This window comes from Aplidium turbinatum, chromosome 12 (assembly GCF_918807975.1).
Source record: "Aplidium turbinatum chromosome 12, kaAplTurb1.1, whole genome shotgun sequence".
NCBI classification, from domain to species: domain Eukaryota; kingdom Metazoa; phylum Chordata; class Ascidiacea; order Aplousobranchia; family Polyclinidae; genus Aplidium; species Aplidium turbinatum.
The window spans coordinates 11,804,470-11,824,553 of NC_137483.1; the positions used below are offsets into that span (position 1 = coordinate 11,804,470).

Here is a 20,084-nt window from a genome sequence, read left to right on the forward strand (position 1 = left end):
CTAACAATTATACTTAAAATCTAGCTATAGGCAAAGACTATGCTTCCCTTACATCATACATGTTTTTACAAAACGTTCAGTTCATGGATAGAACATAAACACACCAGCTTGAAATCAATAAAAAAATGGAAAACCGTAGTTAAAAATATAAGTAATGATATGTAGATGTTGATGCCTTTCAAACCTTTGTTCTGGTTCCTCGATATCATTGAAAATGAAAAGTTATACAAGGTTCCTTCATAGGATACAACCAAACAATCAGACATCCAAATAAAATCAGTCAGGTTTGGAAAACTAACCAATTTTGTTACATTATTAAAACGATAGATTAACAAAATGCTTTTTGTATAAATCTATATTATCATTAATTTGTAGGTATCCATCCAACCTCTTCGTTAAAAGTGAGAATATAGTTTGTACAATCAGTCATTCTCACAATCTAGACTCATTTACATAACTACACTAAAACAATAATTGACTAAGCAAACTAGAGCAAAAAGTTATACCATAAAGATAATCGCTGCATTATCAGCAAACAAACGTTTGATTAAATAAATTCTTAAATGACAACATAATTGAAAAATCAAAGAAAACAATCTTCATTCACAGAACATAGTATGACATTTATTTTAATTGGTGCTCAAAATGACAACATTAAGTACAATTAAAAATAGGCAGTGGCTATTTGACCGGCTCCGGTCTTTGAATCTGAAACACTATTTGACAGGTCATGACGTCACTGCATAAGCACTTTTTTCTTTTTCTCTTTCAAAGCAAAAGACGAGAAGCGCCGAGAAAAGTTCTAAATTCAACACGTATTCTTCAACTCAGTCCGTGGCGCGTAGGGTTCGTCTCCGGCTGCCAATCTAGAGGGGATGAGTTCGATACTATCCGGAAGCATTCTTTTTTTCATTTTTTTTTTATCTAAATTTTGACCCGAAGCGCATTTATGTGGTCAATTTTTAATTTGAGTAGCCTACAGTCCAAGTTAGTTAATAGTTCTCAAGTATAGTTCTCAAGTTAGTTATATACAATACTTCTTTTAAAAGAAATGATAATGGTAAAACCATTTTTTTAAAAAGTATTGTATATAACTAACTTGAGAGAAAAATGTAGGGTCGTTCGGCAACACACGTTCACTTATGACGATCGGAAAATTACCAAGAGAAATTCTCAAATTTCAGCAAATTAAAAAAACTCTTAACATTATTACTCACATTTGAAAAGACATAAAAAATGGGCTGTAGGCTACTCAAATTAAAAATTGACCACAAAAATGCGCTTCGGGTCAAAATTTAGATAAAAAAAAAATGAAAAAAAAGAATGCTTCCGGATAGTATCGAACTCATCCCCTCTAGATTGGCAGTCGGAGACGTATCGCACGCGCCACGGACTGAGTTGAAGAATACGTATTGAAGTTTGAACTTATATCGGCGCTTCTCGTCTGTTGCTTTGAAAGAGAAAAAGACAAAAGCGCTTATGTAGTGACGTCATGACCGGTCAAATAGTGTTTCAGATTCAAAGACCGGAGCCGGTCAAATAGCCACTTCCTTAAAAATAAGAAGCAAAAGACAGCTAGGTCTTGAAGCACAAGAGTATAATCAATTAATCATCAAACGAGATTTGATAAATCTGATTAAAGTTTTTGAGCTGTGTTGAACCAAGTTTATATAAACCTTTGAACACATGATTGATCAATCATCTCACCATATAACTCAATACAGAAAAAGTTGACTTACAAGGCTATTAAGCTAGCTTTTCTTTGTTATTGCAAAACCAGCATAAAGGAAAAAGGTTAACTTCGTACCGTACAAAGTACCGGTAATAAGGAGACTATAGCCTCAAAAATTATGGCTACCAGTATTATTAACTATAGCCACTGAATGCAAAAATATATATACATGATTCCCAACTTAATGGGCCTTGTAAAACTTACGTTATGATTAGCTATTTAAAGTATACAAAAATAAATAATAATCATGTTTTATGTTGCTTCCATTGAGACAACACATAGAACACTGCAATCCCAGATATGCGATACAGCAGACAATCAGAAAGCAGCACAGGGATATATCTTTGATATTTGAGGCAGTTGCTTCCCTTATTTTGAAATGCCATTAAATGTCTTTAGCAAGACACAGTTGCATGCTCTGGAGCAGTGTCGAACCACATCCTTTCAAACGTTATGCAGACATTCTCACCACTCAGTCAACAAACGTTATCAATTGATAGATTGGTTCAATACTTTTAGATCACAACACAATCATACAAAATAGCATAATGATAAGGTATATCAAAGACTTGAAGACTTCTATTGCAATGAATGTAGAATGTCTTATTGTATGTATAGATTTAGATTTACCATGCTCTTTTTTCTTGATTTATAGTATGATATAAGGAAACATTGCTTTTAACCATGACACGCCCACAGCGTAGAAAAAGAGCCTCATTTTGCTTTATTGCAAAATGAACCCACACACGCAGTTTAAAAGATGTATGAATACTTCACTGAGATCACACCACAATAATTTAGAAATAGCATGGAAGCAAGACAAGTCAAACAAAGACTGGCATTGCAAAAAAATAGTTAGCTTATAAGATAGTTCATAGCAACACTGATCTATTTTAAATTACATCATGACTATTTATATATTTTTTTTAAACTGTTTAAATGACAAACAAAAAATTGTGTAAAAATACCAGTTGAGCTCACGTTTAGACATATTCATTGTTACCAACCTGCTTGTCCGGAAAAATAATTCAAAACAAGTTGTAGGAATATATATTAAAGTGTTCTTTTTTATATGAAATATGGTGCCATTAACTTAAATAATGTAATTCATTTCTTTGTTAGACGAGACTTATACTATGCACATTCGCATTGCCCCTTTCCAAAGAATTTTGCTGAATTAATCTTCCCTGATCTTTATTTTTTTCTGCAGAGTTGCCACTGTCAGACATAAAAAACAATAACGGACGTTTTCGAATTCAAGACAAAGCATAGGACAAGGCAACACAAAAAAATAACGTGGAATTTTTTCACAGATATAAAACCTCACATTATCAAAAAATTTCACATAGATATCAAAACAAAACTCCAAAAAAGCTGATGCAAGTAAATTTTGGCTCAAAACGAAATCAACAAAAAGGTTTTTCAATTTTATAAATATTCTTTTGAAGGCTGTGTCATCTCTGGGTATAGGCTATACAGCCTGCTCATCACAACTTAAATGTGCATTCCACGAAATTTTTACGTTTGCAATAACTTCTGGAAAAATTACATGTAGCCTAACCCAAAGTTACTGATGTTTCAAAACTGCATTTTTCGATAGGAGCGTTGTATGTAAAGACACATTTCATCAACCCAATGATCCTTGTCGGGATCGGCAGAGCTTTTAAAGTAGCCTTCCGATAATTTTGTACTGGTCACAAGTTACTCGGTAGCCTACTTTCTTTTAAAAATAGCACATATTTTGGCAGTGGCCTGATCGACACCGGAACTTTTTTTAGCAAAATTTTTATAAACGCAAAATAGTCATCATACGCTGAGCGATCTTAAGTAAACGATTTCTACAGGAGAGGAGAGTAAGCTTTTGGTCACCTATTTAGTAACTGTATGGGCTATTTCAATCCAATAACATTGTTGTTACAAAGAAAAAGCCACGATATTACTATTTGAGAAGGTCGTCAAGGTTTTTTTTTTTTCGAAAGAAATGAGGAGTTTTTGGCTTGCAAATAACAGAATCGCCATGCGTTCGTCGATCGTTCAGTTATCTAATCATCCATAAAAAAAAATTTGGTGACTCCTGTTCTGAGCAATGGGTGCTGGGTAGCCTAATATATACATTTTGCAAGTTAGCGAAACGGCACACTAATTGAAGTGCTAAGTAAACAAAAAAAAGTTTTTTTATCGATTTGTTTGTATTGTTTACCGTAGCCTACTCGTACTAGTGCCGACCATAACTTTCTGTGGACTCTGTTTGAAAGTATAGGCCTAAACGCATTTTTTTTTCTTTTTTATTGTTATTTTTTGTTGTCGTTGAAGGCACAGTCATGGTAGCCTATAGTGTTGTTCGATATGTTTGTTTAGCTTTTCAAGTCAAAGCCCTACAGGCTACTTTTGTAGTAAGAATATAGATCGTTTAAAAATTTAAAATCAGCATCTTCAGGTTCAGGCTAGTTTAACTTGCAATAGACTTGTTAGGCTATAGATTTTTTTTTCAATTCTGTTGAGGTCATGAAATCAAAGTTGATCGTTTTTGTTTAGCCTATTTCTAGCGTGAGTTTGGGGACTGTATTTTTAAAATCACGTTTGATTAGGTTAGGCCTATAGCCCACAAACTTCTGTAGCTGTTGAATAGGCCACAAAGAAAATTTTTTGATTAGAAATGATATTGGCTTCACAACATTTTTATGAAAAGTGCTATGCATCAGTCGGTCTACCCACGACACAGTAGCCTATTCCAGTGCATTTTAATCTTTTTTAGCTCACAACCCACTTTTACTGAACTTTTTAAAGGGTGGCTTTTTTGTACGAGATCATCTGAGTCTTACTGCAATAGGATAGCTTTATAACGACCTATCTCTAGGCTTACCATTGAACGCCCAACCTCTAACTTCTAATTCCTCACGTTACTTGAGATCATCTGCAGTGAAGATATGTTTGTAAACTTTTCAATAAAGCAGCACAAACCTAGCCTAATTAGGCAAAATACTGACCGATAGAGAAGCCAACCTTCTTTGTCTCATAAGAGCACACGCGCAGAATGCGTCTAAGCTTAAGTGTAAACGCAACAATGGGCAGATTTGTGGTTTTCATTTGATGGATTGATTGGGAGAATCTTTATCTTCGTGAAGTTTCCGATACCTAGTTTTGAAGCATTGTCTGAGAATTATTCCATCCACTTGGTGATGCTGCATAGAGAGCAGTCCATAGAATGCGTTGTTGAACCGCACACATCGAGATTCGAAACAGCGCCGCTTGATCCTGAAGCTTTTTCGTTTATGAAGTCAGGCGCCCAACTGAGCTATCGGTGCGTACTAATTAACGACTAAAGTGAGTCAATAGAAAACAACAGAACAGCGATTCTCAACGGATGGTCCGCGAAGCGATTTCAGAGGGTTCGCAAAAGTTTCCGAATTAGCACACAGCTGATATTTTTTTTATTTTTTTTTTTATTTATTTATTTGCAATCAGACTCAAAGTCCATAGAATTTAAATTTTTAACAGTCATCACACAAAATATCAGACTAACACAACATCAAGCAGGCTACATCAAACAACGTACAAAATACTGTTGTAGTGAATATAAAATGTAGAATTAAAGTAGTAATCAGAAGACATAACATTGCGCAAAAGTGGATTAATTGATCTTTTGCAACGTTCTACAAATGCATAGCAATTTTTTCTTAATAGAGCATCAAATGTTAACACGTCGTTCTGTACCTGATACACTCTAGCACTGTCGCATCTCGACAAATTGTGGATAATTCTGTACGAGTCGTTGTAAGCAACTCGTATGCGATTTACAGTAGAAGTTTTATAGTTACACCATAGTTGCGAACCATACATTGGCATACAATATGATTGGTACATTACATTTTTAACTTCGGTAGAGCAATTTCCAAACTTGGACCTAAGCTGATTGGCAGCGACATAAAGAGATCGCACTTGCCTTTTAATATCTGCGTCATCACTGATGGTATCATCAATCAGTATACCTAAATATTTCACTTGTCCAACAAATTTAATTTGTGTATTGTACAACCGCATGCATGGAGAAGTCAAAACTTTAAATTTGCGACATTGATGGACCAATCCAACAGTTTTGTTACAGTTGAAAATAATGTCATGTCTAGAAGCATAGGATTCACACACATCAATGAGTTTTTGGGTACCTTTAACACTTGGACTAAATACACACAAGTCATCTGCAAACATTAGGTGATTCAAGTGAGATGAACCAGTATTACATCCGACATCTAGGGAATTCAATTCAGTCGATAATTCATCTATATACAAAGAAAACAGGTAGGGACTTAAAACCCCTCCCTGCCTTACTCCGTTGGTGACATGGAAATATAATATATATGCATATATAACAACATTTAAAAACTGGTTGAGCTTTGTTTGTGTACTGTATTACAGTGATTTTCAAACTGTGCTACTCGACGCCCTGGTATGGCGTTTGAAATTTCAAAAGGGGTAACACAAAAGTTTGGTGTCTTAATTAAACAATTTTTATGTAAAACAGTTAAATCTTTTTAAAAGGCCACGTACAGTAGGCTATGTTCAACTTAAATATTTTGAGACAGCAGATTAGCCTATTATTGATCAATGTTTAATTTAGACATGTAAACGTTAGTCAGCCGCGTATTATGACTTAACTTACAGTTTTGCCATTAGGCTACAATAAAATATTGATTAGCCTACAAATGATAAAAGGGAGGAATTCTTTATAAACCTCAAGATCACAAAAACTCCATTAAATTTCGAAAAAATTATAGAAAAACATTAAATCAGAAGATAGCCTAAATTAGGCTACTAATTTTTGATCCTGTTTGCCAACATAAGCTCATGACATAACTTCGTCAATGTCATTAAATCATCCAAGGCCTAAGTGCCTCACGAGTTCAGCAAATTTTTTTTTTCAAGTTTAACGAAACATTTGTTTCCATTAGACGCAAATATAGTAAAATTTCAGATGCATTTTTTAGGGATCCGCGACCGCTTTAAGAGTAGCCTACCAAAAGGGGTCCGCCAAAACAAAAGGTTGAAAACCACTGCTATAAAATGTCGGTTAATTATCAAAAGTATTTTAGTTAATTACTGGAAGTTGTAAAATCTTGAAATAGTTTGCTATCCAGTTATGGAGTTCCTCGAGCCATCATTTAGCTCATCCTAATGGTTAAAAAGCGCTGTTGTAGGCCATATCGTGATAAGGTATTTTGTTTGAGAACAATTTCATTCAAAATAGTAACATTTCAATTTGATGCGTTTCTATTCCCAGGGGCTCCGGACACTTCCTGAGAGTGGGGGGTAATTTAAGCAGGGGCCGGAACGATGTTTTGACATCGACAGGGACTTATTGGATTATCGCATAACATATACTTCTGGAAGGTCGCTCCCCAAACCCCGTTCGCATTCCTGAAAGCTTCAGTTTTTTATACAGCGTCTTAGGCTGCATGTTTCGCGCCGAAGGCGCAAAATTTTTACCTTTCAGCACGATTTAAAATCGAAAAATTCTTTCAGCGAATCTGAAATCACGAGCAAAAGCTTTTTAACATTTGCCACATTTTGTTGAGGTTTTGAGACAATTTTCACTGGAAGAGGGGACGTAGCCTACGCAAAATCCCTCTCTGCATTCTTCCTTGGCTCAAGTCCTCCAAATTTTGCACTTCAGACGCTAAAAGGTTAGATTTAAAAGGCCTAAAGCGTTAAGGTCAAAGCTATAATCTATAAAACTTAATTTACAATTACATGAATACAACACGACAACCTGTGCCATAACATCCACAGTGAAATGAAACGTTTCAGCATCTAGGCTATGGTTAGGCCTACATTCAACTCAGAAAAGAAGAAGAAGCTAAAATGCATTAACTTTTACAAGAACTGAAAATAAAGAGACATCTTGATCGATACTACAGGAAGGCCTACCATCTGCGCTGTATAAGAAATAACACTAAACAAAAAATGTCATAACACCCAGGTAATACCTTGTGCCAATATCTCATAAAAACTACAAAGAAATAACATTATAAACGAATAACTCAACTCAAACAAAACACTGTGTGCACTCTGCTTCTATTCTAAGCAGAGCAGTCATAAGTCGCCAAAGACTTTAAATCTTTGTGCATTGTTGAAAAAAAAAATCTTTGTAGATTTCATCTACACTTAGTTCATTCAAATACACTTAATGGGCATGGCAATGAAATTGAGTCTTGAAGCAGTCATTGTGCTTCAGAGCCATGTTTTTATGCGGCGTAGCGAGCTAAACAATCTTTCAGCTTGTGCAGAAGAAGGGCCATTGACTAATAGCAATTTTTCAAGTTTTTCCGCACTGGCATAAAACTCTTTGACAGTAATAGGCCTAAGTCCCATTAACTTATGTCGAACATCGCACACATACTTGATCCGCCCAAATTTCTGATGGAAGTGGCTTAAATCTTGGCCCAAAATTTTCACGTTGAAGCCATAGTCTATCGTTCCAACGCAGTAACAGCACTGTCGTTAACTGTGCCAGATACTAAAACTTTAAGCATTTGATAAGTATTAATTTCTTCGCCATTGAAGCGGTGGGTGAGGCCTTGCACTTTGCTGTCAATAGATGCATAGAACTGCCTTCTGTAATGAGAAGCGAGGTCATGGAAAGCACTTTGCTCACAGCGCTTTCTTGAAATTTGGACTTTAGCTAAGCCTAAGCTATCTACTTGCTGCTGAAATTCCTTGTATAACTGCATAAATTGTTCTTCATTTGTAAGACTCTGGTAATTAACTTTTGAGTTTTCAACCAGCTCCATCATGTCTCTGAATAAAACTTGGCAAAACTGCAATGCAAAGTATGTGTTGCCTTGCAATAATTGGGAATAAAGGCCTAATGACTTCGCATTGTTGAAATTTTGAAGTGTGTTTAGCAAGGCTTTGTAATTTGACAACACTGAAGAAATGGCCATACACGTGTCAGCCATCTTGTTTGGCACAAACTGTGCAGGCCATGGTGGGATTCCTCCTGCAGGGCGATTTTGAACTTGCCAGACTGATTTTGCAAACTACTTAGCTCCTAAACAATTCCCATAGCATTATGCAGGTCTCTAATGCATATTTGCGTTGTCTTGCGAGTCGGAGTTTCCAAGCAAACAACTAGAAAGTTGTGCAACAAAATAAAAAAATGAAAATAAAACACAAAAGTAGAAAAAATATAAAAATTAAATTTTTATCTCTACATTAGTGGGGGGGGGGGGGTAACTTTGCATTAGTTACCCCTCCACTTCGATTGGTGGGGGAGGTAATCACCCCCGCGGATCCCCCTCTAACGGAGCCCATGTCTATTCCCATTAATTAATACGATGTAAGCTATTCACTTTAACTGTTTATTCAAAGCAAAATATGAGCTAAGCTTATAATTTCGGCTAAACCCCCAAATTCGATTGTTGTGATTTCAACTCTGCGGAAATTTAAACTTTGTTTTGTTGTGACCTTGACACAAACTTTCACAATAACTCAGTGGATCTAGGTGTTGCGGCCGTGCCGTATTCTAAACTGATTCCTGTTTCGGAATCAAACACGTCATAACTTCACGTTTTGTCACTTCTACTATTTTTAAACCCCTTTTATGTTTGGTATATATTGGGCATAGGCTATTTTTTCCATTGCGTTAAGCTCCTCCCGGTAGACATGCTTTAAGAATCGATAATCTGAAGCGCTCAGTGAGGCATAAACTAACAATTAAGTAGTTTTGTAAATTTTTTGGATTGCTATGTTAAATCTACAAATCTACATTGACTTTTGTTATGTTTGATAATGACAAAAAGTGATATTAACATTTGCGGTAGGCTACCAGTAATTTCACTTTTAATTACTAAAATTTATTGGACTTATGATTAGTTTTGTGTATGAAGAAACCTGTCACACAATATCTACAAGTTGCTGAACTCTACTCCTCAACAGAAAAAAGACAATAGGTTATCTTTCTTCCATAGATTTAATAACATTGGTCATTACTAGTTTCAAGTGCACAAGAGGTTCATTAACAATCACTTTAAAACTGGTTTACACTCGATTTCGAAAAGCTAAGTACCATGTAAGCCAAAGCGATAGGCATCTTTGAGGATATTTCAGAAGATTACAAAAGCACAGTTTAAATACAGAAACTTCTTGGCAAGATCCAAGAGCTATTTCTAAACAAACAGATAAAAAAATAATTTTGAAGGTCTTGTATTGACATTCAGGCAGCACACCATTCAAGTGATACTTTCGATACCTTCTTCACTTTGTATTAGCCTTACAAGAGAATACCGGAATTTAAGGGCAAAACGATCACTTGAGAACGTCTTGTTCTATAAACGGAGATAGTTATACTTTCTGTTGTGGATACTGTTGGTAAAAACAGATCAATAAATATCTACTGACATAAATAAAATCTTTTGACACGATTAAACGTCTGCAGTCTTTAATAAAGAGCCTAGGTTGAATATCGTCGTATCCAGGCTTAGAAATGGAAGATTTACGTTTAGATGAAGTGGACGGGAAGGCAAGGAAGTCAATATTCGTGTCCACCATCAGGCATGCCATGTTAAGTGTCCTGCCAAAGACACAGCAGCATGCTCTTGAGTGGTGTCGAACCGGCGCCGTTTCGAGTGCGTACCAGGGCTCTCACCACTCGGTTATAATAATAATGTTAGTTTTTAAACTTTTTATATAGCGCTGTATCCAACGCAAAATGCGTTGCTCCTCAGCGCTTTACAAAGCAGACAGTGTCAATGCAGCCGTATAGAGGCGCAACTGAATACATTATTACCCGAATCCCACTCCTTTGCTCAGTACCAAGCAGGAATTAGATTCAGTACGGTACCATTTTTAAAAAGTCTTTGGTATGACCGACTATGTGGCCGACACGTTGAGTGTGATGTTACTCAACATGAACCAAAAGCTTTCATGATTAGAATTTAATCTAAAAAATCAAACATTTGCAGTTTTAGAAAGTTCAAGAGTCATGCTTGTAATGAACTTTTTCATAGGCTAAGTTTTTGAAGTAAGTTGCCAATAGAGTTAACAAGAATGTTGTTTGCACTGATGTAAAAACTTGGCAAGATGATATCAAAAACTGGAACTCTAAAACTGCTCTTTATTTCAATTTGGGTTGAAAATTCAATGAATACAATGTATGCAAATGAGACACAAACACTTGATGAATATAACGGACACAACAAAATTCTACATCCAAGGTAATATGTTCTAACATAATGTTAACCAGTGGCTACAGTAGTTTTAAACAAACTATGATGAATAAAGCAGATATAGCCCACTGTAGGCTATAGCTTGCTCACTTATTGTAGATTAAAATTGATGAAAGCTTTAGACTAGAGACAGTGTTTATTTTTTCTCTGGACTCAATGTAGTTTTTCAAGGGCCTTTGATGTTTTTAATTCGTTTGATGCGTATTTTTTGAAAATTTTAAATTTAAAGTTAACGAAGATTTCGGAGACGCATGGCTTGGTAATTTTTCAGGCGCCGACGTTCTATTCCCAGTGAAGCGGAAGCGAAACTTGTTTTAGACAAACACAATGAATTTCGATCCATAATTGGCAATGAAGGAGAAGAGCCTATACCATCAAACATGAGACATTTAGTAAGAATTTGGCCAAAATTGTGTCATTAGAAGTAAGGGGAAAATAACTGGATTCCTGTCATCGTACCGGTATTACTGAAGCTTATAAAAGCTCCAATAATAATGTTTAAATTGTGTGGTAGAGCAGCGAGAGGATCTTGTAGATATTTTATTCTTCCAGTAAGCAAGCTCTTTTTTCATGGATTCAACGTCTGCAGATGTTGAATTCATATAAAAAAGAACTAAGTTGTTAACTTCTGGAAACAGCGTATTGGTTGGTATTCGAAGACTTCCAAGATACAACCACGTGTTCGAAACAGGCAACAAACCGAATGGAAGACACTATATCAAATATCAATAACATGCTTGCTGCATGGGAAAACAAAGGCATCATTTCTTGTTTTCCGTCAATACAATTTAAGCTAAGTCTTATTGGTTTAGTTGGTTTACAATCTTTATCCTCGGACTGACACAGCCTCTCTTAGGTTACTCCATGGCAGTTTCGCATATTTATAGAGGTTAATATATGTTAATAGCATATTTATAGAGGCTTTGAATACTGATGCAGGATCATTCATTTGTTATCGACCAGGCCTAAACCTCAACACAACTATAGTCCTACATAAAATCAGACTTTTTTACCAAAATGTTGCTGCAGTCTGTGTTGCAGTTCTGTTGTCTAACATTTAAGCAGATTTACTTTTTAGTTGAATAAGTTAAAAAAAACTTTTCAGTTAGAAATAGTTGACGTATCAGCTTTGAGTTGAGTAAATGCGGATGATTTTATTTTGTTTTAGACTTGGGATGAGGGCTTGGCTTATACAGCGTTAACATACGCAAAGCAATGCATTTGGAAGCACAGCGAGTATGGGGCAAGAAAAACATCATCATTGAATGTAAGCAAATGTTCAAACATGAATGACATGGAGATGTTTCTTCAGTGAACGAACAAAAGGTCGCATGAGACGCGAAAGATGAACAAAACGCCGGAAGCAAATACATTGAAAAATACATAGCAAAATGACGACCTGCAAGCGTATAAATGCATCTTTAATGAGGGGGATCCTGCTTGATATGTAATCAGTGTTAAACTGTTTTATTTGCATCAACAGCGCACGGGTACAAATAATTGACACGGCGAGAGAGCACAAACAAACATAGCCAGGTCGAAGACTTTAGAAAACCGGCCTGCCACACCCCGCGGCGGCGGGGAGCGGCGTGATTTAGGGGTGACGATGCACCCGGAGGGGTAAGTCCACCAGCTTAGGTCGCGGGGGCCAGGCTGGGGAGTCGAGGTACCTGTGGAGGGAGAGTGTGGATCGAAAAATTCTGATTTAAAAATCAGACCTGCCTTTATATATAATATTAAATTTATACATCCAAGATGCATTGTGGTACGTCGCACATGAAACAATGTCGTTTTTTTTCTACCATACCTTGATAGATGAGATGATGATGATTATGTGCCTAATTTGATGCAGACGTTGACGACCATGGTCTTCCAAAGTTCTCTGTCATTTGACATCTTTATCAAATTGGTAGTTTTGCTTGTTGTGTTTGTGACCCATTGGTTCAAGCTGTTTAAATGAGTTAATCTTTGCCGACCTATGCTTCTTTTTCCTTGTCAGCTACCATGCCCAATAGTGCTATTTTTCAAATCCCCATGTCTGTAAATATGATCTAAAAATTTCATCTGGCGCTTTCTAATTGTTTCTCTTTTCTGTTTGTCAATTCCTTTGCCAATTCCAGAACTTTGTCATTACTTTTCTTTTCTGTCCAACTGATCTTTAACATTCTTCTGAAAACCCACATCTCAGCAGCTTCTATTCTTTTCTTTATTTTATAGCTAAAATACTGAAGTTTTTTCTTTGCAGCAAATGTTTTGCTTTAGTGTTTGAATTAAACTCTAGTTTTCGATCACAATTTATATCAGCACTTATATGTCAGCACTATATCGGCACACAATTTATATCATTGTTGATTGATTTTAATCTTTGTAATAGTTTGATCCATAAGAGGGTTGGACTATCCATTGATCCAATGAAACAAAATATATTTGTCATGCGCTGTAGCGTAATTTTAATTCATGTTAAATTCATCTGAAATTATTTTTTGGTTGAGTTCAGTTGAAAGTAATATCATCGGATTAACTTTATCAGATCAAGCAATTACATATTTCAGCAAATTAACGGAGAGAACCTATGGTCTGGAGGAGGAGATTTTGCCATCAACTTTGATCCTGTGCAAGGTATCACGGACTGGTTCAATGAATACAGGGATTATGATTTTTACAATAAAACTTGCACTCCTGGAAGAAAATGTGGTCACTATACCCAGGTAATAAATATTACATAATCAAATAATCATGCTATTGTTTTATGTAGGCCTAACTGAACAGCAAATTAAAAGTTTGAAAAGCACTTTTTGACAGGTTTGTTTTGAGGAGCTTCTCTCAAACGCAAACAGAAGAATAAGAGACTTACGAATAGCTTATACTATAACCTATACATCAAAAGTGGAAAAAACTAACTGGAAAAGGCGATCTTGCACTAAGACACTTCCTCAAATGGGCGATCTACGTAATACTGAAGCAATCACTATAAGAAAACAAATTAATAGCTGTGCTGATATTAATCTACTGTATTTTTCGTTACTATCCAGTTGTGCTGAGGAATCCTATTGGACGAAAACCGGTTCCACAACATAAATTATAACTTTTATTGAAATACTGTTGTGAGTGTTAGCATAGCCAAATGTTCTGTAGGGTTAGACTGCAGAGAAAAAAAAATTGTTTTCTATAACCTACGTAAACCTTACCAAATGAAGATCATAAACCGGTAGCCGGCGTTCAAGAAACTTCATGTAGCCTACCGGTTAACTTTTACAAAAATAAGATTTGAGACTATGTTTTCAAAACTACTGCAGCAAAAAAGTGTGTGCCCTGGGGCTGGGCACTGGCCGTTGCATTTTGTTGCAGTTAAAGTCCTTTTTTAAATTAATTCCCTAAGACAGCATTGGCTTATCGTAGATTGTATGGGCCAGTACGTACAAGCTCGGGTGTGCATGGACGTTGTGTCCACAGCTAAATATGGTGAAGGAGAATGTTATAGAAGAAAATATGATGTATATGATTTGTCATTACGCACCAACGTGAGTTTTTTTTATTTTTTATTTATGTCTAAATTTTAACCAATTGTCTTTAGTATTTTTAGGTTACGATACAAAATATTACAGCCACGTTTTGTCGGAAAATATGCAAACTGATGCTTTTACGTTGCATTTATCAAGTTATTTTGAACGTGTTGAATTTAATACAATTGATATTAAAGCAACATAAATTATCATCTAAGTTTGATAATGTTTTTAATGCAATCCATTCACAAAAATTTTAGTGGCAACGTGGGCATTCGTGATCTTTACAAGGTTGGACCTCGCTGTAGCGAATGCAATTCCTTTGATACATGTCCTGATAAAGCGTTATGCCGTGAGTTTGTTGAAAATAAAATTATTTAAAACTGAGAACAACGCAGTGCAAATAAAATTCAATATTTAATTTTTTTTATGATCACACAGCAAATCGAATTATAACTGCTCCAATTCTTCATAAGTAGCCTACAATTGGGTTAAGGTTTGATAAATTAACTCATTGTCCTACGAATTTCTTTCGCTAAGCTTTCTTGGGTTAACTTCCATTTTTCAAACTATTATGATAGCCGCATGCAAACGCATACAATTATAAGCTTCGTGCAAAAGTTTTAAGCCATCAGGCATTTTAGCAAATATTAATTAGGTTAAGTTCGCTTCACACAAGAATAATTTTCAGATTTTTTAACAGAAAAAAGTACTTGTGTGATATTTTTATCAACTTGAAAACATCACCAGGCCTATATAGCCTATGTGTGGTTTGCTCCTAAAATTCTGCTTTTGTAAAATATATGTTATTTATTAAAGCAGATATGATATTAATTTTTTTTCTAAACACTTATAAAACTTTTTTATGGTTTCGGTTAAAAATTTTATTTGATTTGTCAATGGCAATTTTTTGTATTTTTGGATTTATACTTTTAGATAACGAAAAACGAGACAAAGTGATTCCTTTCGTCAGCAATGCTTGTAAGTATCTTTTGTGGGTTTTAAGCAGCGCATGAGCTTATACTTATCGATTACACGTTACCTTGGAAAAAATAAAAATTGTCGGCATCAGAGCTGAGATGTCGGAAGGAATTTGGTGCGTCTGAGATAAGCTAAGTCTTTAAAAATTATTGAAGTGAGGTGTTTTTATCGAGTTCCACAGCCTTGGTCAGCAACTTACACTTTCTTCAGGTAAAAATGTAGGCCAGTTAGTAACTTCCTCTACCTTCAAGATGCCATGCTTTCTCTTATCGAGAATTTTACTGTTGGTATGCCAAGAGCAATATTTTAAGGGTATAGACTTAACGGTAACGGATAGTTTATGGATTTTCACATTTAAAATCTTGACAAGAAAGGGAAACCTCATCGGAACATATCACTACTATAATACTGTAGGTTGAAAAAGCATTTTACGAAGCCAATTGCATATAGAGTATGTTGGCTAGTAAATTATCAAGTAAAATACTATTGGTTAAAGCTTCGCTGCTCGAGGTGTGACATTTGTTGGTCAAGCTCGACGGAAACGGATGTTCTGTTGTCGTATATCCAGACCGGAAGTTATTCAAACTTTCCCAAAATTGTCAAAAACCGTACAATTTAAAAACGGAATTGTTAATTCGTATTTACTGTATAATATATTTTTTGCAGCGACTTTAGCCGGATCTTTAGCTGGAACAGTTATTATCCTTGCCACCATTGGAGCTGTAGCATACTTCATCTACGTTAATTACCAAAGCAAAGCAATTAGCCTCATAGGAGGTTTTAGAAAAACCAGAAGAGTTTCTTCTTCGATTGGGCTGTAAGTTATCATAATACAGTTAAAACGTGTGTTGTCAAGGTTGTCCAGTGTCTTTGATAGGCTATGCTACAGTCGATTTTCTTTGCAATCTTAAATCGGCTTATTTCAGGATGATGGGTTGAATAAATTATTAAATCAATGGCTATTATAAGCTTGATAATGATGTGGTATTTTGGAGCGAAACTTTGAATATTTTTACTGTAGTGTTATGATATTTGAACAGCTTCGAATAGTCCACCATAGGTTAGTTAAAAAGCCCAGATCGGTTCAATTCTACTTTTAGTAGAAGTGATTTTCGTTTGGGGTGACTGGTACTGCATGCAGTAACTTATCGGTGTTCTGATCCTGCAAAAGTAATTTCTTTAATTTTTGACGGCCGAACAACTAGAATACGTGCTTCAATATCAATACCACAACATCAAAATAACAAAATTTAGTATTTTTTTAAATCTTTTTCAGAAATGACTCAAGAAACACGACTTCAAGTGTGAAGGGGAGTGTCACAGATGATGACTTATCCTCCATAAAAGAAAGCATGGAAAATATGAAGATAAGAGGAGCTAGACTTTCTTCTGTTCAAATCGAGGCGCCTGGACTTCCTGATTAGTATATAAAGCATCGGTGTTGGTAGAAAATACTGATGAAGAAGACAAATGAGTGAAACAATAGGAGCCTAGGGCCGAGTCAATAAAGCCTTTTATTAGGATAGCATTTGCTTTTATCAGCAAGAAAAACAATTGAAATTCTTGCATCTTTGTTTGTTTCATTTTAATATTGTTAATTCCAATCACACCAACACTTTTTTCTACAAGGGATTTTTTAAATCTGCCAAACGTATAAGCAAGAAAACTGTTATAGAAAGATTTTGGTATTGGTTGATTGTAAACTGAATGCTTACGATGTTTTTTTTTTTTTATATATATAATTAATATTTCAGATCCTAAAATTATATTGTGTTATCAACGGAAAATTTCTTTTAAATAACTCCTAAAAAAATTGTTCGAATCGTCACGATCTGTATAGGTTACTGCACTATTGAAATGTAGATCGACAAATAAAAAGTCTGATCCCTCATTTGGACAAACACTGGCACTCACAGTCTCACATTAATGCAACCATAAAAACCAATCCGTTCACAAAATAGAAGTGTAAATATGTAGGCTAAGAAATTAACCAATTTGAATAGTAATTTGTCTATAAACATGATTTTAAGCTTTTTTTAAAGATTGCATTTTGTTTCTGCTGTAGCCAGGGCCCGATTTATCTGATGGGGGGGCCCGGGGCACTTTTAGATCGGGAGGCCCCGCACTGTTAATCAAAAGGGTGGAAACCTTGGGGTGGAAATTTCCATGGGTGGAAATCTCTCGCGACAAGGGTGGAAAGCGAAAAGAATGGTGGATATTTCCACCATCTAGAATTTAATCCACCCTAAACTGTGGAAATACACACGTTGTTAACAAGGAGGGTGGAAAGGTTGAGTTGGAAATTATTGAAGGTGGTTATTTCTCGCGGCAAGGGTGGAACGAAGGAAAGGGTGGATTGTTCCACCCATCTCAAATTTGTTTAGATCTCAAAATAGAGATAGGCCAATTAGCGTATAGCATCAGTAGCTTTGCGGTATGGTAGGAAGAGAAGCTTTCTACACTGTTTAATTTGAAAAAGTTGCAAAAGCTTTTTCAATTGCCTTTGTAGCCAAATTCAGTGCATTGTTTCTGCAATAAGCTAAACCAGCTCATTAACCCAAAGATAAATACAGATGGTACTGTAGGTTAAAGATTATTTACTTGTAGCGTCTGTGGCATAACATGTGTGTTGTTAAAAATGCTTAGATTGCTGGTGTAGGCTATAGCTTATAAGCTTAAAGCGTATTTGAAATGAATTTCTTTGAATGAAAAGAAGCTTTATTCCATAATCTGCAGTTTGAATTGAAATATCTGTAAACATTAGGCTAATACCAAAGAATAAAGGGAAAAAATAAAACTAAAAATTTATTTTAAAACAAAGTTTGATTATGAAAGACCTTATAGACTATTCATTCATTGAGCGACGTACTTTCTATGTTTAACGGTGCTGATGAGTTCCACTAATAATTCAAGCTAATACAAATAACAAAAGTAGGCCTACCCAACCAGCAAAACTGGTTCTATTCACATTGATTCAATGTCTGCAGATGTTGAATCAATGTTAAAAAGACCAGTTTTGTGGGCTGGGGCATGGATTTCAAAAAAAGGATTTTTTTCCAGAAAGTTGAAAATGATGTACAAACAATATCAACTTATTTTTCATTTCGACGTCCTAATCAGAACGTCACCCCATAAAATATTGTGTTAACAATAGCTAAGTGGTAAAACACTATGAATAATGGCATATACCGCACCAAACGGTTTTTGCATTGCTTAAACAAAATATTAGTTCTTGTTTACTGCTTTGCAGTTGAGACTGAACTAATATTTAAAAAAAAACAAGCATGTTTATCGAAATTACCGTTTTGGAAATACGATTCAATGAGAAAGAACTTGCTAAAAGTAATCAAAATGAAAAATTAGTGGGCATGCAATGTAATCATATCCAATCAAAATGTTGGCAAAAACAAACACAAGCAATAATTTCATTGAAAATCTTATCTGAGTGAGAAAACTTGTTGGAAACTCCTTCCTAGCAGTACTTCACAGTAACAAATATTTTCAATCACAAAGACAGGACGTCACCAGGGTCAAAAGTATGAATTGCCACTTTTATTGTGTTGTTGCCTGTAAATTATTTCATCCTCTTGGTGCCGCTAAAGAAAGCTGTTTGTGTAGCGCAATGCTCAAAGACGTGTTCCGACAGCTGAATCATCGCTCTTTGATTTCGAGAAATTTGAGTTTGCTAAACTATTTCCAAAGTATTGTCGGAGCAAACAAACGAGTTCAACTATAACAAATTTATGAGAAATGTTCAAAACAAATTTTATTTTATGAAAAAACTTTTTTTTCACTGGAATGTCTTTTTAAAATAAGTTTGTTTTAAGCAGTACTCAAATTTACTGTACGTTTGTGAACAATTGTAGAAACTGGGAAGCTTAATAGTTTTAGAAGTGAGGAGTGTTCGAAACGAACTTTGCTAGTGAAACAAATATAAGGATTGTGAATTTATGTAAATATCGAATAACTAACTTTGAAATTACAGAATCAAGACCAAAACAAATATTGATTACCAAAGCCTATTGCTCACCATCCCTATGGAAAACCATGTTCTGCTGAAACACATCAGCTCAAATCTTACAAAATGTTGTCAGTAATCTTTTTTGCCTCAGAGCCCGTGATTTTTATCACAGAACAACATAACAGCTGTTAAACATTTACCTTGACATTTAATCCAAGCAACAAAGATGAAAAGAAGCAGACCTCCGACCTTTAGACTGGGGAAGAAAGTTTTTACAAAGAAAATAATATATATTTGTTATAACGATTTCCCCATAGGACATGCACGACATGAAGAATGATGTTGCGAACAATTTTTCATTTGCAAAATGACGATCAGCGATTACAAACTCCGAAACACGAGATCTCTCGTAAATTTGAAAGAATCGAAAAAAAAAGCGACTCTAAACGTTAATCCATACCCAAGAATTTATTAGGTTTACTAACTGCAAAAAGAAGAAGGTCATGACATATCACCTTATTGAATTCTTCACGCACACTGCATAAGATACAATCAGATTGAAACAGATTTATGTTAGTCGAGCTTTATGTGTTGCGAGAAATACTACAAGTTAAATGTTTCTATCTGCGACATGAAAATTTTGATTTGAACCATCAACATTTTGATAAACATTGCTTCAAAGA

The 20,084-nt window shown here is 35.2% G+C and overlaps 1 protein-coding gene across 1 annotated transcript; it reads left to right on the forward strand.

Annotated features, from left to right (window-relative positions):
- The first annotated feature begins 10,870 nt into the window (after positions 1-10,870).
- On the forward strand, positions 10,871-17,215 carry LOC145781385 (GLIPR1-like protein 1). The gene is made up of 9 exons (XM_082593175.1): positions 10,871-10,944; positions 11,228-11,348; positions 12,125-12,223; positions 13,509-13,664; positions 14,356-14,477; positions 14,720-14,811; positions 15,396-15,440; positions 16,107-16,257; positions 16,717-17,215. Exons 1-9 carry the CDS (start codon positions 10,871-10,873, stop codon positions 16,862-16,864), a joined length of 1,008 nt encoding a protein of 335 aa, XP_082449301.1. The 3' UTR covers positions 16,865-17,215.
- Positions 17,216-20,084: the final 2,869 nt, after the last annotated feature.